The sequence below is a fragment of the Ambystoma mexicanum genome, chromosome 6q, assembly GCF_040938575.1.
Source record: "Ambystoma mexicanum isolate Mex_15411 chromosome 6q, UKY_AmexF1_1, whole genome shotgun sequence".
NCBI lineage: Eukaryota > Metazoa > Chordata > Amphibia > Caudata > Ambystomatidae > Ambystoma > Ambystoma mexicanum.
The window spans coordinates 1,303,075,844-1,303,102,088 of NC_090937.1; the positions used below are offsets into that span (position 1 = coordinate 1,303,075,844).

The 26,245-nt window shown below is 47.0% G+C and overlaps 1 protein-coding gene across 1 annotated transcript in view; it reads right to left on the reverse strand.

Moving 5' to 3' along the window:
• Positions 1-205: 205 nt before the first annotated feature.
• Positions 206-26,245, reverse strand: part of MED28 (mediator complex subunit 28) — a 70,565-nt gene continuing 44,525 nt past the window's right edge. Inside the window, exon 4 of the mRNA XM_069631909.1 lies at positions 206-642. Coding sequence (XP_069488010.1) covers positions 445-642 — 198 coding nt within the window. The 3' untranslated portion in view covers positions 206-444. The remainder of the gene's footprint in view (positions 643-26,245) is intronic.

Below are 26,245 nucleotides of genomic sequence, written 5' to 3' on the forward strand. Positions count from 1 at the left end.
CAGAACACAAAAAAATACTTAAGAAATCAGTTTATATTATATTTGAGCACATTATATAATATAATTATATAATTTATATTTATAATTATATAATGAGCACATTAATCTGTTCAGGAAGGAGTCTACATATTATATATATATATATATATATATATATATATATATATATATATATATATATATTCACTGATTGCAGGATGCAGCGTTTTTCAGCACGGATAAATGGTTTATTTAAAAAAGAAAAAAAACAGTAAAAAATACATTACAGATTTTAATACAAGATTACTTATTGTTATCCGGTTGTCTTTGAAACATGATGGTTAAACCTAAACAGGTTTGTCATTTCTCAAAATAGGAAACAAGAAGCATATCATTCACAAGCACCAACACACAAACGCACGGGTAAAATATAGAACGCTTCTGCACAATTGTATTCAGTCAGTATCAGGGTTGTTTCAGCGGTGCTGGAATATTAGCAGAGGCCTGCTCGAGATATGCCAATGGGCCTTGGGGCATTTCGGATGGTTTTTTGTGTTGCACGTTGATATCTTCTAGGACCTGCTGCCAGTTGCGTAGTTTTGTCAGGTGTTTTTGAATCAAAGTTTCTTTCCGCATTAATTCATTTCGCAGTTCTGAAACATCCTATGAAGTTAAAGAATATTTTTCAGAAGTCAGACTGGAATTTACAACAAATGGACGGAAGCGATTTCATGCAAAAAACAAACATCTAACAGCAAATGTATAGACAATACATGACAGAACAAGTATTGACAAACGCAATTGCTTTTCTCTACTGACAAAAAGCATCTTTCACAAAGGTTTGAGAGGGGTTTGTTTAATGAGGAGAGGTCAGGGGAGAGAACAATAAGTCTCCCACTTACTTGCACCATGTCACCCCGTACTCGCATCCAGAGATGTTTTTATGGGAGGGCAAAAGAGGCACTTGCCCAGGGCCACCACCTTGGAAGGGGACCCACAAGGCTGCCTGATCTAAAGAAGCAATATTCCTCTGTTCACCAGACTGAAATAGCACACCTCAGGATATTGTATGGCTGGCGCTGAGGCTCTAAACCTATTGCATGTCTGTTTTGGCAAGTACATTCTGCCTCAATCAATTCATCATGCTATGCTTCCTTTGTTCACTGTGGTATATGTAGTTTGTGTATTCCTTGCGGCACAACTCCTGTATCATTCTTTCCTTCCTGTGGGAATTGTTTTGATCATGTGCAATAGCCAAATTTGAAACACATACTGGTAAATTGAGTGCCACAATGGTTCAGAAGTTAGCTCATTGTTTTAAGCACTCTTTGCAGTGATATGTGTTCCTACGCGAGATTAGAACAGCACATTCTTGTAAGGCTGGCTGAGCCTTTCCTATCTCTGAAGTTTATAAACCTGCCTGCACATGTACTTGGTCTTGCAGCACAACAGGTGCTCTCATCAGCAATATACCTGCACCAGATAGGGGTTGCTATAAAAAGGAACATGTCATCCTTATGGTGAAGGTCTAGAAATTGGTTGTTCAGATGGGGTGTTAGTCCAAGAGATGAATAAGTATCAGAATTTGGAACCAAAGCATTCATGCATGTATCCTGGCTTTGCCAGCAGACGATACAGTGATCCTGTTCAATCATCTTATATCTCGTACATTATTGTACTGTCTTCTGTGAAGTTTACCTCCTCGCATGCTGGTGGCATCGTTTAGCCCATTACTTGACCTTTATTCTTATGTAGGGCATTTGAGTGGAAGGGGTGGTAGACAGAAGGGAGCGGACCAGATGTTGAAGGACTCGGGCAAGCATATTTTAAAGTCTGCTTGTTTGACCCAAAAAAACGCTTTGCATTTTTGTAAAAGTCAAAGGTTTTTCTGCACGTTTATAAATGACAATTTGACAAGCCAGTGTTTTGGAAGTATGTAAAGCTTTAAAATACAAAAGACCAACCCAGATTAAATATGTTAAATCACACTGATTAGTATGCTGGTACTTATATACATCTCTTGATGATGGAGAGAATGAAGCTAGAATCATTCTGTGTTACACCCTTCTATAATATTTCGTTTTAAAAAAATGTCATGTTTGGTAACGTGCTGTGTTTACTTTCCAAGTCAGTTTTATAAAATGAGATTATTTTAGTTCAGGGTAAGAACTGGTAATGAAAGTGTTCAAATGCAGAAATGGCAGAGTTGGCACAAATCACAGATTCACCCCTTAACCAGTTTGTGTCATTTCGGGCATCTAATTTAATCTTGTATTGCATAGCCTCTCGAAATTGCCAGTCCCTAACCTAGCTATGAACAAAATATGATCAAACTTGCATCCAAAGCTCACAGTGGTCATTATTGTCAGGTACGAGCCACTCGCACCAATTTACCCAAGTATATTACAGCTTATCCTAGCGTGAAGACCTTTCAAACCTACCTATTGATGAAATTCAATGTATCCGTGGCATTAGAAACAATGGGTGCTAGGCTTGGTGTGTGCATAGAAAGGCGTTACTGCCGTCTATGTGGTAGTCACGTAATTGGGTCATTAGAACATTTAATCATTGCTTGTGATAGTTTAGAAATAATAAAAATGTACCAGTTTTTAAAATCATATAATATGTTTGATTTTAATTATATTGTTTGTTTTATTATTTATAATGCGCACCAGACCCAGGGGTATCAGGGCGCAGCAGTTGCACGAATATGCAAAGCTTAGTTACAGACAGTCATAAAAAGAATTACATTAAGTACAACGGCAGGGTACACAGATATTTACAGATCTTACCGGAATTGTGTGCAAGGCCGGAAGTACAACTATTTATATATTTACAGATATTACCTGGATTGTGTACAAAGATGAGATTGTCACTGTAGGGATAACAGGTAGGTATTCTTATTGAATTTTAGATATAACAGGTAGGTATTCTTATTGAATTTTAGATATACAAGCCTGGATTTAACCAAAGGATGGTATTCGTTCTAAAGTTCTGATATGACTGGTCAACTCTTAGTGTGGGAGGCAGGGAGTTCCATAGTTTGTCCCTTTAACGGGGAAGCCGTTGCCTCCAATCGTGGATAATTTGAATCTGGGGATGGATAAGCAGTCACGGTTTACTGTTCTGGTTGGTTTTAGGGATGTCCTTTTGTGGAATCTCTCAGAGAGGTATATAGGTGTGGCATTGTTGAGAGATTTATGGGTAAGCGAGGCAGATTTGAGAAGGATTTTGTCATTTGTCCGGAGCCAGTTCTGTCGTCTACTCTAGCAATGTGCTCTCTTCTAAAGACCTCTAAGGGCATTGTTTAGTAGGGTTTGGATTCTAGTAATGATAGATTTGTTGGCACCTATATATAGGGCATTACAATAGTCCAGCCGTGACAGAATGAGGGCTCTGGCTAGAATAGTAACACTATTATTCGAGAGCAATGGCCTACCTGTTCTGATAAGTTTGCACATGTACGCCGTAGAAGACGCTAGCGTGTTGACTTGTTTGGAGAAGGATAAGGTAGAATGGAGGTAAAAGCCTAGTGTTTTTACCTCTTGGGCTACCTTAATGAGGTTACCGTCAATTGTGAAGGAGGACTATCTAGTTTGTAATTATTTTAGGTTGGATGGGGTACCCAGGATGAGGAGTTCTGTTTTATCATCATTCAGGCATAGATCATGCTTGGCCATCCATGCCTGGATGATGATATACACTCTATTCACCAAGGCCAAATCCTTGTCATAATCCCCTGTAAATGGGAGGAGGATCGGAGTATCATCTGCATAGTTCGTGTAGATCATCGAAAAGGGGCCTAGTAAAGATTGTACAGTGTGGCCGAGACGCAAGATCCTTGTGGCACGCCACAGGCGATGGGTATGGGATCAGCCGCAGTTTAGGGCGAAAAAACCCTCATTGTTCTTCCACTAAGGATCTAACCCAGTTTGTAGCATATGAGAATGTATGGTGTAAATTCAGGTCGGGCAATGACAATCTTTTATTGTGTCATTTTATCTGAAGATTGTAGACATTTTAGACATTTTAATAGGCCTCGTAGGGCAAGATGTTATGTAATGGCATAAGACATGATTTTAACTGCGATTTTATTGATTTTAATGAAGTTGCTGTCCAATATGGAGTATGTAATATGTATTGTTTGTCTGTATACAAAGCTACTTCGCTGTAAGCATACTAATAAAAACTATCAAACTAAACCTTTCAAAATTGGCAGCCCTTCAGAGAGATTTCCTTCTCAGGGTATTGTCAGTCTAGAAAAATGGATACCTCTCATATTTGACGGCAAACGTATTTCGGTAGCCGTGGGCCAACCGTCTCATGCACGATATGACAGACATATAGGTTTCCGAGTTTACCAATGAATGACCATTTTGATGTAACAAGGATCGCCATTTTGTTTTCTAACCATTGCTCATTGCTTTCTGTTCTTATTGCTTCGCAGCACATTTTCCGCTTACACTGCTCCACTGTAAAACATTTCTGTCTGCACGTGAAAGGACAAGGCCGCAGGGCCGCGAGGATAACAAGAGTTCGTTGAAACACAACGTAGGCAGCGCCAGGAAAGAATGCCCGGCTCCCTCCCGAATGTAGCCGCAGGGCATTTAATCATTTCGCAGCTGCCAGCCAGTCTCGTTATATGGTAGAATATGTTAGAATAAAGCAGCTAAAGGCTTGAATTATGCTCTTCTTACGGCCCCCCTTTACTGAGCCCTGTAGAGCGTGTCGGCTCCCAGGACACGAATAGCACCTCATAGATAGCAAGGTCTGGAATGTGACTCTTCCCCCGTATGTAGCTCGCTTCCAAGAACAGAAGCACTGTGTTCTGTTCAACAACTGAAAGATGCCTCCGCACTTGCAAATTGCTTATTGTTACTAGAATAGATATTTGAAAGTGTCATCATTGTCGAAAGTGTCCATCATCACACCGAGTTCAAAGAAACCCAATAAAGGGGGGCGTTAAACATGTCATAGCTGATTGTATGATATGCATTTTGTATATATGAACTGATGATACGTAATTCACTCTCTTGCGTCCCTCGAGGTCTAGAGATACACGTCGCGGGGCGCGAGACCGAGTTGGCCAACTGAGACCATTTGCTTTGCAATAAACCCTAGCTTTTGGGAATACAACCTTGTGTCTGGTGACTTGCCTTGTTTCCATAGGCGTAAGGGACCCCTAGGGGCCCCTTTCAGTATGATCTTCAACACAGCCTCACTCATGGTTTCACTGTCTATAGTGTTGCTTCCACTATAAATGGTGAGCATTGATATATTGCACTCCACAGGCACTTTATTCTTTTGATCTATAATGGCAACACTATTTGAAAACCATGTCCCACTTATAATCTCAGTCTGTCTGCATACTGACACATTCCTGGTAGCTTCTAATCTGCATCCACTATCCATGCTGCGGTATGTGTAGCTTTCTCCTTCCTACCAATTGGTGTGCTCTGCCCATGCTTGAACACGTTTGCATTCTGTGAGGCAGCAAATGCGAGTTCTCTGTCTATTCTGGGTTACGTGTACCTTTTACATACAGTCCTGCATTAATACTACAGGCTGCATACCTTCCTGGATTCCATTGATAAAATGTCTCCTCCATCTATGCTAGAACAGAAGTAACCTCTTCGTAGACTGATAATGTTGGCCTTCAAATGGTACTTGTTTATCAGTCTGATTAGAGCAAGAATGAAGAGGGTAAGGGTACTTAAAAAGGGAGTAAACATCCATAATGCCGTGAGGCAGCATATCAATCTATGGGTTGTGATTACGGCGGGGGGTGGGGCAAACATTCAAATATTCTTGATCACTTATTTCCTTTGGTTTGGTGGAGGGGGGCCCCAAAGATGTCCGTGCCCAGGGCCCCAAAAGTGTTTAAGATGGCGCTGCTCGCATCATATCTCCAGGTACTCATATGCCCAGGTATTGGCAAACAATCGAGGTACTTACCATTTGACAGCTATTGCCATCAACCCAAGTACTTGCATATATTTGGCCCGATTTCAGTGAGTGGCTAGCACAATACAATTGCAGCACTTGGGCTTTCTATAAAGTTCGGATCCGTCGCCCTCAACCACTTTGCCTTTGCTGAGGTGCTGGCAGGGCCTATGCACGGGAGGGCAGGGATCTGGCCCTCCTCTCCAATACTCGGGTACTAGGATGGCAATGAAGGAGAGAAGGCATCCCCATTTGCCATTGGGCAAATCTGTGATCACGTGGCAATCTACGACAGAGGGCAAGGATGCTGCAAGCAGTGTGTAGCCTACCAGACCCAACTACCATTTCCCTCTTGTCACATGCCAATTATGGGCTGCTATTCCTCCTCCTACTGCGGATGCCCTGGGGATGGCCTAAAATCATTGACAGTTAGGACACACTAAAAATCACTTATTCATACAAAACACCCTGAAGACCATTCTGCTTCCCACTGTTTGTGCAAGTACCCCTCTCTGATCTTGTACCATCAGTATCAGACCATGGAAGTGACACTTAAGTGTTTTGCAAACTCAGACAAGGGCAGGTGCACCCTCCACATATACGTAGTATTTTTTAGGAGGCGGCTGAAAAGCATTCCAATTGTCAGCAAGAAAATGATCAGAGAGGCAGTAGAACAAGTTACTTAACAACTGTAAAGTTCTTTCCATTGGATGTTTCTCCCACGTATTCCTCATTTTATGATAATCGTATCCCAGCTTCAGCTGCTTCGGAAACATTTCACCAGAGTGCGCTGTGTTGGAGACCGCAGAGTCAAACTCCCTTGAGGGCCGCCGTCGGGCGTCGACGTCATCCGCTGTACAAATGGCTCAAGCAGCGCCTGTTACCTCAGTTCTGTTTTTACGGTGTTCATGGTCGCATCAGTTGATAAGGCTTTAAGTCTTCAGGCTCTTTCAGGCTCTTAAAGACGTCAGAGTGCAACTGGCGTAAACTGTACGGAGGAGTAGGATGGGAGGTTCGATGAGGAATACGTGGGAGGAACATCCAATTGAAAGAACGTTACAGTTGGTAAGTAACTTGTTCTTCGAATGGATTGTGTCCTCCCACGTATTCCTCATCTTATGATAAACTCACATAGCAGTGGTAATTTTGGAGGTGGGAGTACTAGGAATTTTAATTATGGACTGAATGAAGGACAGCTTTTGCAAAAAGTCCTCCTTGGTATGAAGTAGAGTCCAAGCAGTAATGTTTTACAAAGGTGTGCATTGACGACCAGGTGGTCGCAGCACAAATATCCTGCACCGGGACACCCCTCTGAAGGGCCGTGGAAGTTGCCATGCCTCTGGTTGAATGATCCGTTAATCCATCTGGAGGCTCTTTCCCAGCTAGTTTATAGCATTCAGAGATTGCTAGAATTATCCATCTGGTTACAGTTTGTTTAGATACTGCAAGGCCCAATTTGTGCCCAGTATATCCAACAAATAGTTGGTCATATTGTCGGAGATTTGCCAATCTGGAAATATAGAAACCGAGAGCCCTTGATGGGTCCAGTCTATGTAATCTTTCCTCTTCCTTACTAGCGTGAGGTGGAGGATAAAAGGAAGTTCAGACCATCTTTTGTGACAGATGACGGACACTAGGCAAGAATGATGGCTCGACTTTTAAAATAACCTTGTCCCTATGGAAATTAGTGTGAGGAGGCTTACAAGACAGTGCCTGCAACTCACTTACCCTGCGGGCTGATGTTATAGCCACTAACAGAATTGTTTTAAGAGGAAGCAGTCTTAATGGACAAGAATGTAAAGGCTCGAAAGGAGCACACATGAGAAATTTTAAGACTAGATATTAAATCCCAGATGGGCACCTGAAAAGGTGTCTGAGGGTATACATTTGTCAACCCTTTCAAGAATTGAATGACTAAAAGGCATTTTAGAATAGGGCACCTCTTCCGAGGAGCGCTTAAAGATAGATAGCGCTGCCAAGCAACCTTTTATCGTTCCAACTTGGAGCCCCAAATTGGCTAAGTGTAAGAGAAAAGACAGTCCTGTTGGAGTATTACAAAGAAATGGATCCACATTCTTATCCCTGCACCATTTACTGAACTTGTTCCAACAACACCGATACAAGGATTTTGTTGCTGGCCTTCTGGCCGAAATCAAAATCTCCATTACGTCATCCGGAAGGTCCCAATCCTTATCTTAGCCCCTCAGAAACCATGCGTGAAGGCGGAGTGTCTTGACCTCTGGATGGAGAACCCAACCTTCCTCTTGCGAGAGAAGATCCTCCCTTTGTGGAAGACGTATTGGAGGGCAGATGGACATGTCTAGAAAGTCCAGGTACCAAGTCCTCCTAGCCCAATCCGGGGCAATTAGAATCATGGTTTACCTGACCTTTCGCAGCCTCCTGATTACATGAGGAATCACAGGGACTGGAGGAAACGCGTAAAGGAGTAGAAATATCCAGTCCATTACGAACGCGTCCCATAGAGCTCCTCTTGGGGGAAATTCCTTTGAGCAATACAGTTCGCACTTCCGGTTGGCCCCGGTCGCGAACAGATCCACTTGAGGGGTTCCCAAAGGGCGAAGATCTCTTGAAGGACTTCCCGAGCTAGCTCCCATTTGTGGGATACTGTGCTCCGCCTGCTCAGAGCGTCTGCCGCCGTGTTTAACTCTCCGGCGAGGTGAACTGCCGATAGAGATTCCTTCTTGCATTGCCCAGAACCAGAGCTGCATTGCCTCTCTGCACAGTGGAAGTGATCCCACGCCTCCTCTTTTGTAGAGGTAGTACATGGCCACTGTGGTGTTGTCGTCATTATCAGGACATTCTTTCCTTTTACTTAGGGCAGAGAAGCCTTCAGCGCTAGTCCGATTCCTCTCAGCTCCAAAAGGTTGATGTGTAGTTTGCACTCCGATGGAGACCAACGACCGCTGATTGTCAGATCGTTGGTGTGGGGCTCCCCAACCCGTGAGTGAGGCATCCGTCAATACCGTCATCTCCGGTCATGGTTGCCAAAAAGGTTCCCCTTTGAGAATAGTCTCCTTGCAAGCCCACCATAGGAGATCTTGAGCCACTTTGGTCGGGACTTGTAGAAGGTCTGACATCTCCCCTGAAAACTGGGACCATTGAGTCCTGAGGGCCCACTGAAGAGATCTCATCCTCAATCTGGCCTCTGGCACCAGAAAAATGCATGATGCCATGAGGCCCAGCAACCTTAGAAAGTCGAATGCCGGTAGATGTTGGGCATTTTGAAATTTCATTACCATCTGCAGAATGTGGTGAGCTCTCTCCTCGGGAGGCGATGCTTTCCCTGAGGAAGTGTCCAGGATCACTCCGATGAATTGGAGTTTTTGGCTGGGAATCATTTGTGACTTCTTGTAATTGAGGGAGAAGCCCAGACTTTGTAAGAAGTGGCAGGTCAAGGCCAGATGTTCCTGGGCTCGTTTGGTTGAACTCGTCTTGATTAGCCAATCATCCAGATATGGGTAGATGTAAATCCACCTTCTTCTGATACTCGCTGCCACCACCGCCATCAATTTGGTGAAAACCCTCGGGCGGAGGTTAGCCCAAACGGTAGAACCCGAAACGGATAATGAGAACCACCAATTGCGAACCTCAGGTACTTTGTGTTTGAGATGTATTGGCACATGAAAGTAAGCATCCTGAAGGTCCACTGAAACCTGCCAGTCCTGAAGTTGAAGAGCCTGAAGGATCTGAGAAAGAGTCACTATCTTGAACTTGTCCCTCCGGAGGAAATTTTTCAAGCATCTTAAAGTCCAAGATGGGTCTCAATCCTCCGTCCTTTTTGGAGATGAGAAAATAGGGGGAGAAAATAGGGGGTACCAGCCCTTGTTCCTCTCTGCTACAGGTACACGTTCTATTGCACCTTTTTCTAGCAGGGTTAAAATCTCCTGCACAAGGAGCGGGTCTGGAGTCTTTACAGAGTTGCCTCCCGGTGGATGATTTTTAGGTCTATGAAGAAAAGGAGACAGTATCTCTAGTGCTCCGCCATTCATCCAGATACCGAGTGATTCTGCCTCCAACCAGGGTTTTGTGGGTTAAGACCTCAAAGTGGCTTTGCAGTGGCTGAGGAGGTAGTAGCCGCTGCAGTGGCTGATCTAGCACCTCAACCTTTTCCACCACGAAAGGGTTTTCTCTGTTGGCCTCTCTGACTGGCCTGCCCTCTCCCTTTTCCAAAAGAGGAATAGAAGCAAAAAGGGTGACTCTTCTAGGAAGATGAGCCAGCGTAAGAGTGTTGCTGAGGTTGTCTTATAGCGGCGCTGAGCAATTTCGCTGCAGCTTTCGAGGTCTGCAGCTTCTCCAAGCTCTCGTCCACCTTGCTGCCACACCACCTTAGTAAGTAATCTAGACTGCACATCAGGTGCAAAGCCATATTTTCTTAGCCATGCAAATCTGCGCAAGACTGTGCTAGATGCCATGGACCTGCTTATACTATCCGCAGTGTCCAATCCTGACTTAAGGCATTCCTCCATAGCCTCTTTACCATCTTTCACTACAGCCAGGAAACCATCCCGTTCTTCACCTTCCAGGATGCGTTCAGCCGCTGATGACATGCAGTCCCACAGGGTGTAGGTAAATCTTGCTAATGTGCAAGTGACAGTCGGTTTTAGGGTCATGCTGCCCAAAGTAAAAGCTTTCCGGGCCCAAGCATCAACTTTATCGTCCCTGTCTGGTGGTATTGATGGGTAAGCTGATTGCCTAGTGGAGGTTGCAGCTTGCACCACTAGACTTTCAGGAGATGGATGTTCGGATAAATATTCTGGATCTGACAAGGCTGGTCTATATTTTGGTACCAGTTTCTTATTTACTGCTGCAATCGAATCTGGAGTATTCCAATTTGCCATTACTCACTAACAATGTCAGTCATGTCGTCCTGGTCAAAATCCGGGTAAGCTGCTTTCCAACCCATAAAATCAATAACCCTTCCCATAAGATTTCTATAACTGGGATCAGCATGATCTGTAGGATCTGGCCTTTCAAAATCCACTTCAGGTGAAGTGTCTAAGCCACTTGCATTTTGGAGACAGTCATAAAAGGTCTGTTATTTTAGATTGTGGGTCCACTAGTTCTTCAGGAACTTCCCTCGCTCCAAATTTAACTCCAGCTGGAGTGACATCCTCTTCAGAGGAATGTTCTTCATATATAGAAGACATGCATCTAAAGAAATCCCAGTCTTGGTTGTGGGTGGAAAGTTTTTTCAGGCAAAGAAGGTGGAATTTGCCTAGGTATGGATAATGGCGTTGACTTGGGTCCTGGTATCAAAGAAGGCCTCGATAAAGGCGTCAAAGGCGTCGATAGGGTAGAAGCTGGCTTTGACGGTGTTGAAGGAGGCGTCGATACAGCCAATGGTGTCGACGTCATTTTTGTCATCAGTCTTGACGCTATGGTCGTCGACAGTGTCGAGTTTTGGTTTCGACTTCGACGCCGATTCTGTTAGCCCCGATTTATGCACTGGAGGCTTACACTTTGTGTGAGGCGTTGGGGAACTTTCCAGCAAAGACACTCTCGACTCTTTTTCAAACCTTGCGTGTTTGGATCTTGATTTTCCTCTGTCACTTTTAGAGTGAGTAGAGGCATGATCACCACGCGGCAACTTTGAGGGGGTCTGGGCCGCTTTCTCAAATATTTTCAGCATCAAAGCCCTGAAGGCCTCCAGATGCCAAACTCATGTCACACCAGCAATAACCGGACTTCTCTATAAAGGATAGGTCACTCGCCATGACTTACTGTCTCGTAGTCCATATTCCCCTTTCCTTCATAGCTGAGGGGCACTGCCTCGCCGTGGACAGAGGAAAGGATCTGAGCATGACAGAGCAGAGATCTAGATACAAAATACATATTGTGCCAAGCACATTGCACCACGCCCTGAACGAATCCTTGCCTGCACATGCTGCCAACCCCAACCAAAATAGTTTATACCACGATGCAGTACTTTATTTTTTTTAAGGTGCTAGAGGTTGGGCTTTATGGAGGAGATCAGACTATGGACTAAGTACATTAGTAACTAAGGTAGCCAGCATTATTACTTCCATATACGGTCCACTTTTTTCCATTATTGAGGGAGATACAGAAAATGTTACTCACTATAGTGACTAGTGTGCTCCTAGCCGATAGTCCCCTTGCCTCCATGTTTATAGGATAATTTGTCCTATAGGGACAGGACCAGTGTGTTTTTTGAAGCACCAAAAATGTAGTCCTTATATTTTTTGTGTGATGTCAGGTGCATGCATGGACTTGGACCACCTCCCCAAGTCTCAGTGGCCATCCTCCTAGCACCAGCTGAATGAGGGCCAAGTTAGAGGGGAGGGTGGGTGGACGTGTGGAGGAACAGGGACTAGGGACTAAGAGTACAACAGTCACTACAGCAAGTAACTTTCTCATTCCTATGTCCTGTGCCCTTATCCTCTATACTTATGTGAGCGTATCAAGCACCAAGTATTATAGCGAGGATGGACGTCGCTGTTTTAGCCAAACAAATGTTTTCTGTGCAACTGTTTCAGAGCTTTTGCCTTAGCAGAAGTGACTTCAGAATGCAGATGTGAAGCCCAAGTGGCTGCTCTGGCAATGACATCCCAGGGAACACACCACTGGAAGGCAAGATAAGCCACTTTAGTCTGTACTGTATGAGCATGAAGCCCCTTGTTGGGCAGAGGTTTGTGGACTGAATAACTGTCCAAGATATAAGACACTACCCACCTCGCAAATTAAGCCTTGGCATCCTGATTAACTTTGTTCAATCCCCCCAAAGGTAGCAATAGGTTAAACATCAACGCCTGTGGACGTCCCAGCAATAAAGGGCTCTCTGCTTCAGATGCTGGGAAGGAGAAAAAAAAAAACGTTGGTAATGACATTTCTTGAATTTATTTAAATTCAGATATGAGCCTAGGGAAAAACGAGGGATGCGTTGGAAGCACTACCTTGTCTTTATGAAACGCACCAACACAAAGCCTGCAATTTGCCAGTGCTGAAATAAACTAAAAACAGCTTTCCATGTTAAAAGGTTCCACCGCTCTCACGGGTTCAAACTTATGGCTCAAGGCACATAGGAAAATATTAAGATCCCCATTGAGTGGGGGTGCCGCTTCCCTGGTGGGAAAAGGTAGTAAAACCTTTAAACAAGCTGCTCCCCCACAGGTTTGTAATAACAGTGGTTTCTGAATGGAGTTATGCACCGATCGCAGATCGATATGCTCTACATTCTCCATCTACAGCCCCAGTAATGTTAGAGCAGACAGTAACAGGGCACCATCCAGATAACATTTAATTGAACTATTCCTTTTTGAAGTGCCCAATAACAACGCCCGGTCTACTCACTCCCACCCCCGTAGGCGCTTTGGAGTGAGGCAAGCTTCATTATAAGAGCTCTAAAAGACAAGGGGAGCGGGGGGCTTCCTAAGGATCCCCACAATCATAATATTATGCGTAATTCAGATGTTTAGACATAGTGCAAGTATATAAGCAGGCGCCATTTCATAGTCGGAATCGAAGCACAAGGCTTGCATTGCCATGTAGTATTTAGTGCGTTAGACACAGGCCGCAAGTCTGAAGGGGAAATTTGATGAACAGGTCCAAGTGCTGATGAGAGAGGCCCACGCTGCTAACTTCCACAGAAACTTTCCTTTGTTCTAAAAATTGCTACCAATACGTTTGTTCTAAGAAGGAATGTGCCTGCAAGACAGCACTGGGCGCCTTGGTGAACGATTTATCACAAACAGGCCAGAGCAGGCCCCTGACCTCCACCCAGCCAACCACGAGTTATAGGCCCTACAAAATGCCCCAGTCACAAGACCCCTGAATTCCAAGATACCAGCTGACCCCAGACCACCGACCATAAACCAATCAGCCATAAAAGATCTAAGAGTATGGTCACCCTATCTTTATTTCGTAATGACACGATTTGTAATTCGAGGTACAGGGAGGGATACATTATAGTTCCAAAGCAAGGAAGGAAGCCTTGGAAGCCGAAAGACGCGATTGGGATGAGTGAAATCTGTGCGTGTGTGGGTCAGTCATACCTCAAGACTCCCTCTGTGCCAGTCTGTGCATGCCAGGTGCACTGTATAATGATAGGTACAATTGCGAACAATACTACTCTAAGTGTTTCTTCTACCTTGGTTCCCTGGAGACGATAAGCCCAGCAGACTCCACGTGATGGAAGACTGGACGGACTGGGACCAATGGCCTGACATCCCCTATGGAGCAGGCCAGCCATTTATAGGGTCGCATCAACCAGCCGCGCAGGTTTTCACCATATGCAATGACATCACCCATGACGATGTGTCTCCTTTTAAGCTTCTGCTTGCACCCTTTTTTTTTGTTGGTGCACCCATTATTGTAGATATAAAACCGGTTATCCTTGTAAGAAGTTTTTTGGGCCTTTTTCCCCGTAGCGGGTTGCATTTTATCTGGTGTGAGCATTTAGGGACGTGCCTTCACTTGCGCCAAATTTTCTTGCAGTTTTAATAATCCTTAAATTAGCCTGTTGTAAACCTAGATTACTGAATGTCAATTGGTCATGCACTAGGCCACTAAGGACGATCAAAGGGATAGGTGAAGCATCAGGCAGCCCCCCTGCAAAAGCAGATCCCCTCTGATCAGAAGTTGGATCGGATTCTCCATGGACAGTGACATCTGGTTGGAGAGCCAGAACCTAGCCGGCCACCAGGGAGTCCTCAGCACGAAGCTGCACAGGCCTGCCAGAACTTTTAGATTAAGTGAGGTGGAAGAGGGGGAGGGGGGAGAACAACAATGCCTCCCACCATCTTCAAGGCCCCCCCCAAACCACCTGCCGGGTCTTGATGAATGAAGGGGGCACTGGTAGTTGGTTTGTGAGATCCACATGCAGACAGAACCCTTAGGAACAATCTCCAGTACTGAGTTGGCATTCATAATTTACTGTAGGAAGAAATCTCACCAAATCGGCACAATCTTCTCTGCCCCCGAAGGCTATCAGCATGCAGGTATATTCTGTGATGCACTGGTCACTCCCACAAGTCTAATGCTAGGAGAAGGGTACATTTGGTGTCACACTGTTTGTTTACATAATACATTGCGATCAAATTGTTAGTCATAATCCACAGAATTATACGAAATTGCCTAACCCAAAATGACCGACCTCACCAAAAGACCTAAACGATACACCATGAAAAGGTCCAACTACCAAAAGTTCAAACTTTGTGTGGTGTATGTTTAGGCCTTTTGGTGAGGTCGGTTAAAAAAAAATAAAAAAATGCGTGGGGGCTGCGGGGGTGCCCCCCGCAACACCCTGCTCACTACACTGTACAGTATAGTGAGCAGGGGTTGCGGGGAACACCCCTGCAGCACACCCGACAGAAAAAAAAAAAAGGGGGCTGCGGTGGAGTCCCCCGCAACACCCCGCTCACTATACTACACAGTATTGTGAGCGGGGGTTGCAGGGGAAAGCCCAGCAGCTGACAAAAAAAAGAAAAAGAAAAAAGGAAAAGGACCCTGCGGTGCCGGTTCTCAATCACGGAAGTGAAAGGGAACCGGCACTGCAGGGACACAACGTGTCACAATGACAGGTTAAGTGGGGTGTGAGTGGGGTGGGGGTGTGTTAGTATGGTTTTGGTGTTGATTTGTAATGGAAACGTCTGCATGGCAAATGTATGAACATTTTGTATTGCGTACATTTCCCATGCACACATTTCCGTTGCAGGTAATTTACACGTGGACCAATCACAAAGATCCATAATCCGCACTGTCAAATTCATGATTGTAGGAAAAAAAGCCTCGAGTGGTTAAAAAATGTGCTCTTAGCCCCAGGACATTTGTGTGCCAACGAGTGTCCTGTACAAAGAGGTCTTCTAATTCTGCCCCCATTCCAGAAGGGAGGAATCCGATATAACAATCAATGTGGGTAAAGAGTCCTCCAAAAGGTACCTTACAAGTCTGATTATTCACAGATGACCACCACCTGAGTTACTGATGGATTTGATTTTGCAAGACCTTGTAACCAATAAGCCATAAGAAACAGCTTTAGCTGTGACAAAAGAGTAGCAAAACACACAAAGCCCCATGATAATAGGGCTAACCATTTAAGAAACTGAGATCATGCTCAATATGTCCATGATATTTTCCCAGTTACAAAAACCAGTGCTAGTTTAGGGTTTGAGAGACTACTTCTGGGAATTCAGAGACAAGACTAGATCAAACAAGAAGCCTAGCAGTAGCTCCACTGATTGCAGGGTGTTATTGGGATTCCACCTTGGCCAGCCAGTCATCCAAGTAGGGGTATGACATGCATTACTTACCGTAAAAGCATTTCTGATGATTGTATCTGCTTAGATTCACATGCTGTGCATATGGTCCGACATCCAGTGGTAACCGCAGAGTATTGCATTTTGTCTTTCGGGGACCGAAAGGGGACGTCGGCATAGGCGTGTCTGAAACACTATCCCTATCGTGACGTGTGTAGTACCCAAAATCCCTCACGCGCCGAGGTCCCTTCGATTGTATTTTATCTGCCATGAGGGAGCCCAAGGCTATAGTGAGTGAGTACATGAAGAGAGAAAGTAGTAAGAAGTCTATGTTCCTTCCACCCCGAGCGAGGAGGCAGCATGTGAATCTAAGCAGATACAATCATCAGAAATGCTTTTACGGTAAGTAATGCATGTCTTCTGATGCTTGTTAATCTGCTTAGAATCCCATGCTGTGCATAGACTAGCAAGCAGTACCCGGAGTTGGAGGTGGGTTGTGAGAAGGAACAGTAGAAAAAGATGTCTTAGTACTGCTTGTCCCACCTGAGAATCAGACCTAGAATGAGTGTCTAGGCAATAGTGTTTTGTAAAGGTGTGTACGGAACTACAGGTTGCCGCTTTGCAAATGGACTCTAGGGGAACATTTGCAATTAATGCTATGGATGCCCCAGTGCCTCGAGTAGAATGTGCTCTAGGCTTGAAGGGCAGTTCTCTCTTTGCAAGAGTGTAACAAAGTGTGATGCATTTGAGAATCCATCTTGATATTGCTGATTTAGAGACAGGGTCCCCTTCTCTACCAGCTACCATTGAAACAAAGAATTGTTTAGTCTTCCTCAGTGGTTTAGTTCTATCCATGTAGAACATGACTGCCCTGCGTACATCTACAAGCCGATTCATGGAATTAATGTGCGCCGAGAATTTCGGCGAAAACGTGCGGTTCGCAGTGAAAGAGCGAAAATCGCAGGGAAACCAGCGCACATCGATTCATGGAAGTCTGTGTGCGAGAAAAATATTGGATGTGCGCTGAAAAAGTGCGCGGCGCACGCTGGCGCACAGGTCATCGAACGCCGTGCGATAAGGCCACAGCGAATTCGCACATAGCGCGGCGCATATAACAAAAGTAGGCGTAACACCGGGCGTTACACGCAGAATGGGGAACAACTCGTGAAAATGTGGGCGTCACAGGGGAAGTACAGGAGGCAAGTGCGCGGAACGCCCACACGCTCGTCTACAACACGTATTCATGGAATGGAATAGGGAAAAACAGCGCACGGCCAAAGACGCGCACAGGCCCATACATGTCCGCCACACGAAAGCAGGCGGTAGCGTCCCTGCGCAGGCAAAAAAATGTGTGCCAAAGTTCTACACGCGCGTGTATTTCAGAGGTGCGCGAGAAGTTCCACACGCGATTGGCCTGGGCGCGCGTTTTTCAGGGGTGCGCGAGAAATTCCGCAAGCGATCGGGCCTGGGGGAGCGTGTGCGTGTATTTCAGGGGTGCGCGAGAAGTTCCACACGCGATTGGCCTGGGCGCGTGTATTTCAGGGGTGCGCGAGAAGTTCCACACGCAATTGGCCTGGGCGCGTGTATTTCAGAGGTGCGTTAGAAATTTCACACGCGATTGGCCTGTGCGTGTGTATTTCAGAGGTGCGCGAGAAGTTCCACACGCGATTGGCCTGGGGGAGCGGGGTATGTGTATTTCAGGGGCTCGCGGGTGGTTTTACACGCGATCGGGCCTGTGGGAGCGGGGTACGTGTATTTCAGGGGCTCGCGGGTGGTTTTACACGCGATCGGGCCTGGGGGAGCAGGGTACCACTCACCGTCTGCCTTGCGTGTAGAAGAACGCGTAGCCAACACCCACCCGCTGTGAAGTAATAGCGTGTGAACCCCAACGCCTGCAAAACACACGCACCGCACCCCACCCCACGAAAAGCAGCGCCTGTACGCGATACGTCACAGACGCGCATGCGCGCTAAGGGCCGTTGGTCCAATGGAATCGCATATGCGTGCTTACGCGCTAAGGGCCTTTCCTCGATTTACACGCTGACGTGCAGAATTTTCACGTGCCAAATCACTCCGTATCAAGCTGGCAACGCATAAGCACACGGAAGACCACGCTCCTGCCCAAAAGGCCGAATTACTGCCCCCCAGATCCCCGAGCAGCCTCCCACGAGCCGTCTGCTGCTGCCTGCCTGCCTGCTGCCACTGTGCCCTGCCATTTGGTGCCTGCACATCAGCCATCTGCAGGGGTCCAGTTGCTGTGTCCACCCCTGCTGGAACAGAACACTTCCGACTGGGATACCATCGCTCCACAGCCCAGCCCCAGGACCCAGTTGCCCACCCACGCCTGCCTCGGGGGTCGCCATGTCGGGGAAATACCATCCGAGATGACTGGCGACCCCCAGCCAGAGGGGCAGAGGGCCACCAGCTTCAGTCAGAAGGCATTTGGTGTCCTGGTGGAGCTTGTCCTGGGGCATTATGATGCCCTCTTCGGATCACCACGCGCCGACAAGGAAGGAGGGGACAGGATCTGGGACGACTTTGAGGTTGCCATCAACGCGGAGGGGGTGGCAACCCGCAACATCAAGCAAGTCAAGAAGCGCTGGGAGGACTTCAGGTCCAGGACCCTCATAAAGGCCCAGCGCCTCGTGGAGGGGGGCCGGGGCAGCATGAGTACCATCCAGCTGAGAGTCCTGGAACGCGTACGCCCAGCGCTCCATGCCCAGATCCTTGAGAGGCAGACCCGTCTGGAGTCGAGCGGTAAGTGGCCAAGCATTGCTGTGTGAGACAGGGCATGATGAGTGTGCTGGTTGTCTGATACTTGCCTGTATGTGACACATAGGCCATGTACACATGTGTGTGTGCAGGGACATCATGGTCGTGCATGTGAGACCAGTAATGTGTGAAGCACACGGTTGGTGTATGTGTTTAAATGCAACATGGAGAGCCCTATGCGGAATGGACACATGAGAGCATGCCAATATCTGTTCCTGGACATGGTGGGGGTGAGTGATGGGTGCTGATGCCATGTACATTTATGGTGTCCATGTCTGTGTTTCTGACCTGCGTGTCTGTGACTTGTGAATGCCATGGATGCATGACACATGTCTGTGACAATGTTCAGAATCACTGATGCAGCCTAGTTATCCTTGCATCCACTGTGTCTGGGGTGTACGAGTCCAGATGGATGAAAGTACGTTGAAGTGTGTGCATGTGATAGGCATGACCCATGATGCATGTGAGTCCAAAAACAACATTGTATGCTTCAAGAGTCCCTTGGACACGTTTGCTTATGTCCATAGCATGCGCCATGCCTGTTACTGCATGTGTTTTGCCTGCACTGACCCATGTGTTGTGGAGGGACATGATGGAAGTGATCTTTGACAGTGCCACTCATCTGCTATTGCTTCCTGTCTAGGGGAGCATTGTACAGTACCCTGATGCGTGTGTTCTATGTCTCCCTCTACACAGCGCAAAGTGAAGAAGAGGGCGGAGACGGCGCTGTGGAGCTAAGCGGCGGGGATGCCCCCACGGCTGCAGGGGCTTGTAACGGCAGAAGACGGTGTGGAGCCATCCAGGTTGGTGGTTTCCACAGAGGAGGAGGCCGCTACTGAGCCGCACATGGGGCCTGGTGGGGGCATCCCTGCTGGTGCAAGTGGTGCAGTCCAGGGGCAGGAGGCAGCACAGGTCGCCGTGGAGGTGCCTGTGCATGTCACTGTCCCTGACACTGACTGCACCACCATGCACCAGCAGGGATGCCCCATCCCAGGCCCGTCCGCAGGTAGGGGGGGATGTCCATGTCATTTGACTCCCCTCCACCTGCGGACGAGGGGACCCCTGGCCATATGGAGAAGGTCCTGATTGGTGTTGCGTTGCGCACGGCTGTCATTCGTGATGAGGTGCGTGCTTCCCGGGGGGAAGATGGTACACAAGATGCACCAGGAACCAGTCACCGTGATTCTGGTGGCTCCCATGTGGGCCCGCCAACCTTGGTTCGCGCACCTGATGGAAATGTCCCTCTCCCCACCAGTCAAGCTGCCCTGCCCGTACAACATGTCTCAGGACAGGGGGGAGATTCTGCACCCATGCCCACAAAGCAGCCTGGCTCCGGAGGTCATAGAGTTTGGACATCTGCAACTCCCTCAAAGATGCATGGACATACTGAGGGAGGCAAGAAAGCCTAACACACGTTATTGCTTTGCCAGCAAACGGAAACGTTTTGTCATCTGGTGCAGTTCCAAAGGCGTCAATCCCACCGATTGCTCGCCTTCACACATTGTGTTATATCTAACCCATCTGTTGGACTCTGGGTTAGTCTTCAATTCCTTTAAGGTTCACCTAGCGGCGTTGTCAGCCTACACCACGTCACAGCAGAAGGTTTTGTGGTGGAAAATACCTGTGATTAAAGCCTTTATGGAAGGGGTTAAAAGAATTTATCCCCCCCCATCACTCACCCAGCCCCTGGGTGGGCTCTAAATGTTGTTTTAACTAGGCTCATGGGACCCCCTTTTGAGCCTATGCATAAAGCTAGTCTGAAAGACCAGACCTGCAAGACAGCCTTTCTAGTAGCTATCACTTCTATCAGAAGAGTTGGCGTACTACAGGCCCTCTCGGTTTTAGACCCCTTTGTTACAGTCCACAAAGTTAGTTCTGCGCACACATCCTAGGTTTGCGCCGAAATTTATTTTGAAGTTCCATGTGAACCAGTCTATTGAACTACCCACGTTCTTCCAGAGACCTACTAACATGGCCGAAAGAAGCCTTCACACACTAGCAGGGTAATTCATGGAAATTCGCACAAAAGTGTCGCACGCGGCTGGCGCACAGCGTGCCCGTGTGAGTGTCTGCGCCAGCCGCGTGCGATAAAATCAATTTCCGCGCACAGCTTATTCATGGATTCTCGCCTCCAAAAGCAGACGTGGCGCCGAGTGGCGCAGCGACCCTGCAGCAGCGCCAGTTACGCCCCCAAGAACGCCCTCGCGCAAGGAAAAGCCATCAAGATCGCAAAACCATCGCAAAGGGCTGTGCCAACCCTGTACCAGTTTACCAGACTGGCAAACAGCAAACGTGTATTACGGGTTTAGGGAACACGCGTGCGCGAAGTTTCACACGCAATCTGGCCTGGGGGAGCGTGTGCGTGTATTTCAGGGGTGCGCGAGAAGTTTCACACGCGATTGGCCTGGGGGTGTGTATTTCAGAGGTGCACGAGAAGTTCCACACGCGATTGGCCTGGGGGAGCGTGTGCGTGTATTTCAGGGGTGCGCGAGAAGTTCCACACGCGATTGGCCTGGGCGCATGTATTTCAGAGGTGCGCGAAAAGTTTCACACGCGATCAGGCCTGGGGGAGCGTGTGCGTGTATTTCAGAGGTGCGCGAGAAGTTCCACACGCGATTGGCCTGGGCGCGTGTATTCCAGAGGTGCGCGAGAAGTTCCACACGCGATCGGGCCTGGGGGAGCGTGTGTGTGTATTTCAGGGGTGCGCGAGAAGTTTCACACGCGATTTAAGCAGGGTACGTGTATTTCAGGGGTGCCGGGGGGTCCTACATGTGATTTGGCAGTGTGGGTCCTCCCAGGTGTTCCCTGTACACCCTCCACGGCCCCTCCAGGCAGCCCACACCACAGGGGACTACCCTGCATCCCTGGTCATGTCCCGCAGGCAGCCCACCCAACATGGGCATGCCCCCCCAGCAAAGGCACATGTCTCCTTGCACTACTGATCACCAACTCATGTCCCCTTGCACCCCCACCCCCAGCATTGCGGGGCACCTGCCAGCAGGCCCCCACATGTCCCCCTCCACCCCCACCCCCCAGCCTTGTGGGGCACCTGCCAGCAGGCCCCCACTCATGTCCCCCTGCACACCCACCCCCCAGCATTGCGGGGCACCTGCCAGCAGGCCCCCACTCATGTCCCCCTGCACCCCCACCCCCCAGCATTGCGGGGCACCTGCCAGCAGACCCCCACTCATGTCCCACTCATGTCCCCCTGCACCCCCACCTCCCACCATTGCGGGGCACCTGCCAGCAATGGGAATCAAAAACCAAAAGCAGCATGTCCGTAAAATAATGAAAAACGACAAATCATAATCCAAAGGAAAGGTGTCCAAAGTCACAGTTCAAGAAAGTAAATCCAAGGTAAAAACAAAACCGAAAACCATTGCTCCATGGGTAAATCCAAAAAATAAAATAAAATCCAACAGTCAACTATATACAGATAAACAAGCCAGGGTCCATGATCCCAACTGAAGAAATGAAACCTATATAAAAATACTACCTAATAAAAAAACTATATACAAAAATGTGGTCCATTGTCCAAAATAACTAAAAAAGCAAAGGAAACCTAACACTAACTACATAACTATTTACAAGGGCAGCGGGCTAGTCCGGCCGGCTCACCACTTAGCACGTTTGATTGACAGCTAGGCTGAGTGAATGGGGGTATGCTGCATAAAAGCAGGGCTTTGGGGACTGGAACTTCAGAAGTCGCCACAGGACCCGAGAATCCGACGAGGGAGAAGCTGAGCCGACCTACCACGACGACACCACCGGTGGAGCCCTGCGGAACCGACTCACCACTTCCCGGTGACAGAAGATCTCCCGGCTGGAGAGGCTTCTTCCCCTGACTGGTGGGCACAACCAACCAGTTTTACCTTCCTTCTTTGCACCCCAGACCGGTTTGTGGTCGAACTGCCCGTGCCAAGCACCCCGGCAGCCAGATAGCCACTCACCACTGAACCGTGAATCAACGGACCGCTCCTTGTACCTGTAAGGAGGTGCTCTGGCCTTTGGCTGCTGGAACATGGTGAGTGGCACAGACATTTCCATTAATCCATGTGTCCACAAACACCTCAGCGCTCACATCCAGAATCTCCTCTCCTCCCCCAGCCCGCCCTAGTCTACTGCGATTGGGTCGCTGATCCAGGTCAGCTGACCGTGCTGCGGTGTAGTCGCTGTAGCCTTACAACATCAGGCCTTTCTCTGCCCAATCTCACTCCGTCTAGGGGCTCTGGCCTTTGGCTGCTGAAAAATGCCGAGTGGCACAGACATTTTTATTAATCCTTGTATCCCCCTTCCACAAATGCCTCTGCACTCGCATCTGAAATGTCCCTCTCCTCCCCAGACCTCCCTCCTTACCTCTCACAGCCTGCCCTCTACAGGGGCTGGGTTGCTAATCCAGGTCAGCTGACGGTGCTCCAGTGCACTTACTTAGGCCACCCAGGGTAGCCTTGCCACACCTACATTACTACCACTGGCTCTTTACCACAGTATTGTACTTTATTACGACCGCTAGGTACCACTTAGAAGAATTTCAAGGATAGCCAATGTCACACCTAGAACTGAGAAGGTCAGCCATTCTATTGCACTTAGAGGGATTGTGATGGTTAGCGTATGTATAGCAACTTGGAAGTATTGCGATGGTAGCCAAGCTATTGCACTTGGAGGAACATTGGGACTAGCCAATGCACTAACCAACCCTGCTCCTGCTCCTCGCCCGTATACCAAGTATCACGCATGCCTCATTAGCCAACCAAACTACACACAAAACACAACAACAAACATTTGCACACAACAATCAATCCCCGACACTGGGCCTTACCCCTCTATATACAAGCCACTGCACATAAATGAAACTCATCAATAAAAACAGACTTGCATGGATGCCAGTTTCTCCTAGCTCTGCAAGCATCTACAGAAAAGCACAACTTCTATCCTATCTCTCTTCGCTCACTAACCCACCCAGCCCTCTTTCTTACAGTGCCAAGGGAGTGCCAGGAAACTATGCCAAAGGTAATGGTGTAGTCAACTTAACATAACATTTCTGCAGGATCTATGATACTGAGTTTTTTCTTGCAGAAGAAACACATTGAGCCCTGATAGATTGAGTATATTGGTTAGGCCTGCTTGGTATGGTTTTTGGACCATGAAGAAGAGTTGGACATGAAGTCGTAACTGCTGTCCAAGAGGGTGGGGGCCTTCTTGATGGCCCCATCATTAACAGCTCTTGATCTCCCTCAAATGTGAAGGGGCCCCAATCTGTCCCAAGGGAGAATGAGGAAAATAGGGAAGTGGGTGATTGGCAGACAAAGCCTCTTATTTGCTACAGAAAGGGGTCCTTGTCATAATCTCTCGCAGGGAAGCATGGAGGGTCAACCTTATTCCCATGGGTCTGGTATGGGAGAGCATACACAAACTGAGTAAAATCCACCCTCTTTCTACATTAAGCAGCTTCAATTTGGCATAATCACTACATCAAGATTGTGAAATTCCCCAAATTATGGAAGATATGGAGAGAAACATGAAACGAAAACAAACCTGCAAGGCCTTGTTACCAATGGTTTATACGGAACAAGGGAACCCGGCCAGCTATCGACCCATCGCACTGTTGGATTGCATCTGCAAGCTTTTTGGAGCATTCCTGCTTGAAAAATTTAGCATGGGCGTTTTCTTCAAAAGGACATGACAACTTCCAAACTGGCTTCACTAAAAATGTAGGAACGTCTGCCAACATTATGATACTCAGTATCCTACAAGCAAAAGTCCTAGAAGGTTCACCTTGTCGAATGCTAGCCTTCATAGACCTTTCTCAGGCTTTTGACAAGGTGAATGGAGACAAACTATGGAACAAACTTTCCTTATGGGGCTGTCCACCTTCCATCTTGGCACCCATTATGGCTCTTCACACGGATACCTCTGTGAAATTAAGACTCAACAAGATGGGACTTCTTTCTCAAAGCATTCCAACATATAGATGGGTCAAGCAGGGCTGCCCCCTCGCCACGGCTCTATATAAGGCTTATATTGGAGACCTTCAAATGTCAGAAAGTGATATCAGAACCTTCCCACCATCACTGGGTGAGGAAAAGATCGCCAGACTCCTCTACGCTGACGATATTATTTTGATTGACCAGACTGCTGTCGGGCTACAAAGGAAACTTGACAACCTCTTGGTCTATCTTACGCTGAACGATCTCGAGATAAACCAAACAAAAACTAAAGTGATGATTATAGAAAGACCAACAACCTCAAAAAAGAAACCACCACCAACATGGCACCTAGTTAATGAAAAACTAGAAAGAGTGCAAGCGTTTAAATATCTAGGTGTCACAATCAGCACCAGTGTACAAGGAAAGCCCATGCAGGAATCAATCCGTCAAAAAACTAAAACCTTAAGCATCCAAACACAGATGATAGGTTCGGACGATTCTCCCTCAAAGCAGCTATCAATTTTTATAAAGTGAAAGCAACACCAGCAATAATCTATGGTGCTGAAGCAATGCCAGCTATTCCATCAGAATTCTGGACCAAAATAGAAGGCCTATTTTGGAAAAAAACACTACATTTACCATCCGCGACCCCGATAGCATCAATTAGGCGGGAGCTAAGCCTAACTTCATTAAAAGCCATCGTGGACCTTAATGGTCTAATGCTCTTTAGGAAAGTACGAGTCCCAACCCAGAAAATCTATCAGATGATAAAGACAGAAATAAATAAAGGGAACAACAAGATGCTGGTTTCATGGGTCCGCAAAAATCTGCTGCTCTTGGAGGAAATTAATAGCTCAGAGAAAGAGCTCGAGGAAAACCCAATGAAAACTGCAAAAAACTAAGAGAATTGGATTGGTGTAAAACTTTGGAGATGGCTGGGAAGAATAAATTTGACATCTCATCTACCTATACCAGTTGAGAAACTAAACATGCCTGTATCTTATCTGGTGAAATTCCCGAACAAAAAAATGTGTTCGACTTTTATGAGAGCCAGGTTGAATATCTTAAAAACAATGGAAATTCAAGCGATTCGGGACAAAACCAAATCCAACTCAAACGGTGGAAACCCTAAAGCATCTGCTCCTTAACTGTAAAGGTCTATTAACTACCAGAAACACCTATTTTGGTACCTTTACACCTATTTCTGTAGTCTGGAAGAAGAATATTGGTGAGCATATCTGATGAATGGGGAACACACCAAACCAGTCATAGCAGTGGGGAACTTCCTTCTAAGTCTTAATTTGGATTCAAAATAGCTTAAACACGAGTAGATTGCAACTAAAGGACAACTACTTTTGATTTAACCTCATTTAAGGACACAAAAAAAGGAAA